Here is a 5,592-nt window from a genome sequence, read left to right as displayed (position 1 = left end):
GCTGTGGGGCGGGGGGCGGGCGGGCCTGGCCGGGCCCGGGGAGCAGCGCCAGTTCATCTGCAGCGAGTGCGGCAAGTGCTTCTCGTGGTGGTCGGCGCTGACCATCCACCGGCGCATCCACACGGGCGAGCGGCCCTACCCGTGCCCCGACTGCGGCCGCCGCTTCAGCCAGAAGCCCAACCTGACGCGGCACCGGCGCAACCACACGGGCGAGCGGCCCTACCTGTGCGCCGCCTGTGGCCGCGGCTTCAGCCAGAAGCAGCACCTGCTCAAGCACCAGCGCGTGCACCGGGCGACCCTGGCGCCCACCCCTAGCGCCAAGGACGAGACGCTTTAGTGAGCCTGGACCCAAGTGCACCGTGGTGGGGAGCGGGGAGAATGGCCAGAAATGTTGGCTTTTAGAACCCCAGAGCGTAAGCCCCTATCAAAAGGCTCTGAGGGCCTGAGAACAGAATTCCAGAAGCATCCCAAAGGGGGACTGGAAAAGGTCCCCCGTGGCCTGAGGGGGGAAGCGAGATCAGACATTCCTCACCTGGACCCCATGTGTCGATGTGTCGAGGTGTCCGCGGCGCACTGGGGGCCGTCTGTGCACCTCCTCAGGTGAGACCGCAGCCCTCAGGCGCCGGGCGTGGGGCGCTGGGAGAGGCTCCCAGGTGTGAACTGGCCCAGGGCTGGACTGGTCAGCCGTAGCACCAGCCTGTCACACTCAGGCCGCACTGTGGGATGTCCCGATGCGCGTCTCGGGGGACGCAGCGATTCCCAGGATGGAAGCGAGAAGCTGCGGCTGCGGAGGGGCAAGCTGATCCCCAGCGCCAAGGCCAGTGCCCAGCACGTACTGGCCGTTCAATACATATTTTTAGAAGGAATGAATGGTTCTGTGTTCCTTCTCAACCCCGGGGGCCTGCCCCTGGGACTGGTATGTGTGTGATGGGCAGGCGCGGGAGTGGGGGGGAGTAAAACACAAGGGGCGTGGTCTCAGCGGGGGAGGGACCTGCCACAGAAGAGAGCCCAGTGTGCTGCTCCTACTCGGTGGGCCAGGGCACCCCGGTGGCTGTCACTGACTTGGACCCAGTGCTGCAGAAGGAAAAATGAAGGACTGACGACCTCACTGGGTCTCGCCCGTCCTTCCCTGGCTTCCCTTCCCGAACTCCGGGTCTGCGTGTGCTCCGCCGGACCCATTAGCCCCGGGCCCGGACGGGGGGCTTCAGCCATGAGCATGGCAACACCCCGCCCCCATTCTGCTTCCCCTCTTCCAAGGCGATTTGATCTTTTCGCACATACTCCCCTCAACCTGTAGCCCCAAAGGTCAGCCCTCATGCTCTTCCAAAGCAGGGGCGGCTGCAGCCCTGGTGCTCACCGGAGAACCCAGGCTCCAGCCCGGCTGTCTTGGGGGGGTGGGGAGCCTGCAGGGGGGTGGGTGTTGGGGTACAAGGCTCCCATAGCTGGGAGGTGGGGGGATAAAGGGGAACCCTAGCCGATTCTGTAGAAGGACGAACTGTGTCTGCGGGCTTCCCAGGGGCCTGCAGGGTGGGGGTGGGTTCTCCGAACTCAAAGACGTCTGCCTTCTCCAGGAGCTGCTGCATTCACCCCGGCTTCCGGTCACCCCTCTCTTGGGGTTTTGTTTAATCCCTTTCATCTGGCAGGAGCTCTAATTGTTATACCATCACAAAAACACCTGTGGAGGTGATCTAGCTTACCGCGGTAACAGCACTGGTGATGGTTGGTGTTCTGCTGGTGCTGCTGACTCGTGGTCCAGGTCTTTGATCACCAGCCATGCTGTGGGAACTCTCACGACTGGGCAAGCTGTGCCCATTGGAAAGTTTAGCTCTCAAGACCAGCTGGAAGCCAGATGAGAAGGGTTTTCTTAGGTCCCCTCTCTAACCCGTACCAGCCCTGCATGCTCCCTGTCTCCCTGTAACACCCGCCCAGCTCCTCCAGCTCCTCCCCCAGCCTGCCCTGCTCTGGGAGGCCAAGGGCCCTGGATCTCATCAAAACCTACTTTAACCATGGGAAAGGCTAGAGTCATTCGCTTCTTTCTCTTTGCCAATTAGCAAATCCTGAGACAAACTCGAGCGAGCCCACCTCCCCCAGGAAGGCATCCCGGACTACCACGCCTGCATTAGAGAGCCGCTGTCTGCAAGGACGGACCTGCAGAAACACTGGAGCCCGTCGAATCAGGTGCCCCAGGGGCAAGGCAGGCAGCTGCAGACAGGCAGGCGGGCGTTTCTGTGTGTTATCGCCCACAAGGGGCCTGTGTTCAGTGATCAAATCAGACAGCTGTGTTGGTAGGACTTGGGGTTAATGGGTTCTAATTGCAGTCCTTCCCGCCCCCCATGCAAAGTCATGCGAATGCCTGTTCACTGACCCAAGGTGACCAATGCTCTCACGACCGGGTGCTTTGGGTCATAATGGGGACAGGGCTAACTCCTCCAGAGTGAAGGATTACTAAGGTGCATGCCCCGGTGACCAGGTCAGGGGACGACACAGCACTGATCCACTAAACAAGCCTACCAGGCACTGTGTCAGGATTCAGGGAAGCTGCGATGGACAACCGTCTTAGTCGGCTCAGGCTGCATAACGCAATAGCACAGACTGCAGGCTTAAACAGCGCCGTCTGGAGGCTGGAAGGGCCAAGATCAAGGTGCTGGCCGGTTGGTTCCCAGCGAGGGCCTTCCTGGCTTGCAGATGACCACCCTTTCTCTGTGTCCTCTTATAGTGAGAGAGAGGGCACGAGAGAGTGTTCTGGTCTCTCTTCCTCTTCTTAAAGAGACACTAATGTCACCAGGAGGTCCCCAATCTCACGACCTCATCTAAACCTACCTCCCAAAGATCCCGTCTCCGAATGTCATCATGTTGGTGATCAGGGCTTCAATTTATGAATTTGCAGAGGGACACAATTCAGTCAACAGCGGTCACAGACCCTACCCTTGAGGAGCTCGTGGACCTTCACGGAAAATCGTTCCAATACACGGCTTGGAACAGTCTATACAGCCAGCTCTCGAATCGTCTATATAGATCGTCCCAGCGAGGCTCTCTTAGCGAGGCTTCCTTGTCCACCATCTCATTTCGACTCACCACGAGTCAGGGACCTCGGTGGGCGGTGAGACAGGGAAGGGGCGTGGGGACGGTGGGACTTGTCTGCCAGGTCGTGCTACAAATCGACGGCAGGTCCCAGACCTCCTGGTAGCCCAGACCTCTTCTACTGTTATAATCACAGGCTTCTCCGAGGGAGGCCCGGCATTGTCAACTTCAATGTTCATTCCCCTTCCTTTTAAAATAATAAAACTAGGTCAGAGAGTATTCGAGAAGAGGCACACTATAGAATCAAAGCCAAGGTCAGACCCATCCTAGTGGTCTATAATTCAAAATGCTCCAGAGCACGCTGAGATTAAAGGGTGGCCCAGGGAAACGGAAAAGCACCATGAGTAAATAAATCAAGATCTTGAAGAGCTTGTATGCTGCCCACAGCCAGGTGAGGGCGGAGCTGCAGTGTGACCCGCAGCCGAGCCGCCAGCAGGCCAGGTGAGCTCGGCGGAGCTGGGGTTGTGGGAACTGCCTGCATCATCCTTGTGTTTCAGTGTTAGGAGCAGGCTGGGAGCTAAGAAAAATGACGTAGATCCTCAGAAAATGGTTGTCCTCGGGCAAGCAGATGGGCTTCAAGTCAGAGACGAGGGGGTCCGCCTCTTTGCGGGGATTTGCTTCCCCACTGCCCAGCCCCAGGGAGCTGTCTGAGGAGACAGGGGATGAGGTTAGAGGGGCAGTGGCGGGGAGAGCACCCGGTGGGAGTGGGGGACACTGCTGAGACCTTTTATTTTTTATGCAGTAGGTTTGGTAAAAAACACCCTTGACCTTTTGGCAAGAGGAGGAGGGTCGGGGCCCCAAACAGTATGTTCTCATATATCGCTGCTCATACCGGATCCCGGCACAGAAGAGACGGAAATGAATGGTATCCCACAGCTTGTCCCCTGGGGTAACAAGAGAAAGGTGTCTCCTAGGTTACTCCGATCTGGGGGGGAGGGGGTGTCCTATACCAGCGCTGTCCGGTAGAACTTTTGTGATGATGAAAAAGTTCTATGTGCCGCCCGATACCACAGCCACACGTGGCGATTGAGCACTTAAAATGCGGCGAGGGAGGCCGAGGAATTGAATTTTAAATCGTATTTGATTTTAATTAATTTAAATTTAAAGAGCCACACGCGGCCATTGGACAGTCCAGCCCTGAGGATTGTGCTCCTGTTGAGAAGCAGAAAGGCTGGCTCTCTCCCTGGCCACTCCCTCCCCCCAACGAGAAAGAGCTTTTCTTGTTGTTGGAAATAGCGGATGGGGCCAGATAGTTCTGGGGCTAACTCATTCTAGCTTTGTCGCTGAAGCTGTGGGACTTGGGCGAGGAGTCTATGCGAAGCATGTCGTGTGGGGCCTGGCACACAGCAGGCGCTCAGGAAGTGGTAGCTGTCATTGCTGGGGTCAGCGGCGAGCGTGGCTGCTCACACAGCATCTGCAGCAGTGGCGGTGGTGGCACCGTGCAGAGGGGAGGAAAGCGTCCCCAGACAGAGCCCTGTCTCCATCCCCGGGGGCAACGACCCCGCCCCGGCCGTAAGCAGGCCCCTGCAAGTTTAGGGACCTGGGGAAATTGATGTTGTCAGTCACGTTGTGGGTTTTAATTTCAAAGCAAGAGAACTTTGGAGCAAATGTGACATCTCCAGGTGAGTCTCTGCTGGCCTCCCAGCCCGAAGCCGTGGCAGGGGCTGTAGCTGTGCCTGCGGCTCCTCGCTGCTTCCATGGACTCAGCACCCTGCCTGGCCGCCATAGCTCTCGGGGACCACTTGCAGACATGGGCTGAGGACCTCTTGTGTGCTGGCCACGTGGGATCCAGAGATGCTGAAAACACAGTCCTAGCACACACCTGGAGGGCAAGCAGAGGTGTGCTGAATCCCAGCTTGAAGCCAGCACAAGGTGCTTAGTTAGGAGAGGGATGTTAGTGACCGCCATCCAGTCCGGGGACATGGGAGGAGCTGGTCATGGGAGGTGGTTGTCCAGCTGAACAAAGCCCTGGGGATGTGGGCTGGAGCAGGAGCGGCTGGAGGATGACCAGGCTTCTGTCTGTGAGAGCAGCGGGTCTAGAGCTGTCCAAGGCCACACACAGGGTGATGGCTGTCCATCTGGCTGCCCCTAGGGGTGGGGTGGGGGATACAGTGCAGGGCCTTGGGCAGGGCTCCACGGAGCTGTACATGCCTCCACCCACGAGGGGGCCACGGGCCAGCTGTCGTCTGGGACACCATGGCTGTGTGCAGCCCAGGCCTGCGTTAGGGTCCAGAGTCCAGCTGTCACAGGAGCCTGGCGGAGTGGCGGTGATCGACCTGCTGGCCCGTGGCCCTGCCTGCACAGAGAGGTGTGGCTGTGTTTGCAGAATGTTTCCACGTTGCCATTCTACTCGGTTCACCACAGCATGTGACAGCGTTGAGGGGGGGACATGGGAGGGGGTGCATGTGCACGAAACCACAGAGATGAAGTGGCTCCATGGGACTCCCGCGGTGGCAGAATGAACGGAGGCCTCCCGCGGTCTCGGGCCCGCGGCCTGCCCACTGAGAGGGG

The 5,592-nt window shown here is 58.8% G+C and overlaps 1 protein-coding gene across 1 annotated transcript in view; it reads left to right on the top strand.

The window, feature by feature from the left end:
• Positions 1 to 5,592, top strand: part of ZNF775 (zinc finger protein 775) — a 35,811-nt gene that overhangs the window by 22,805 nt on the left and 7,414 nt on the right. The window contains exons 4-5 of the mRNA XM_025039003.1: positions 6 to 336; positions 754 to 832. Of these exons, the coding sequence (XP_024894771.1) occupies positions 6 to 336; positions 754 to 832 (410 nt within the window). The remainder of the gene's footprint in view (positions 1 to 5; positions 337 to 753; positions 833 to 5,592) is intronic.

Source organism: Pteropus alecto, unplaced genomic scaffold, assembly GCF_000325575.1.
Source record: "Pteropus alecto unplaced genomic scaffold, ASM32557v1 scaffold48, whole genome shotgun sequence".
Lineage (NCBI taxonomy): Eukaryota > Metazoa > Chordata > Mammalia > Chiroptera > Pteropodidae > Pteropus > Pteropus alecto.
Note: the sequence above shows the minus strand (reverse complement) of the source record. Positions and strands in the feature narration are given on the sequence as shown.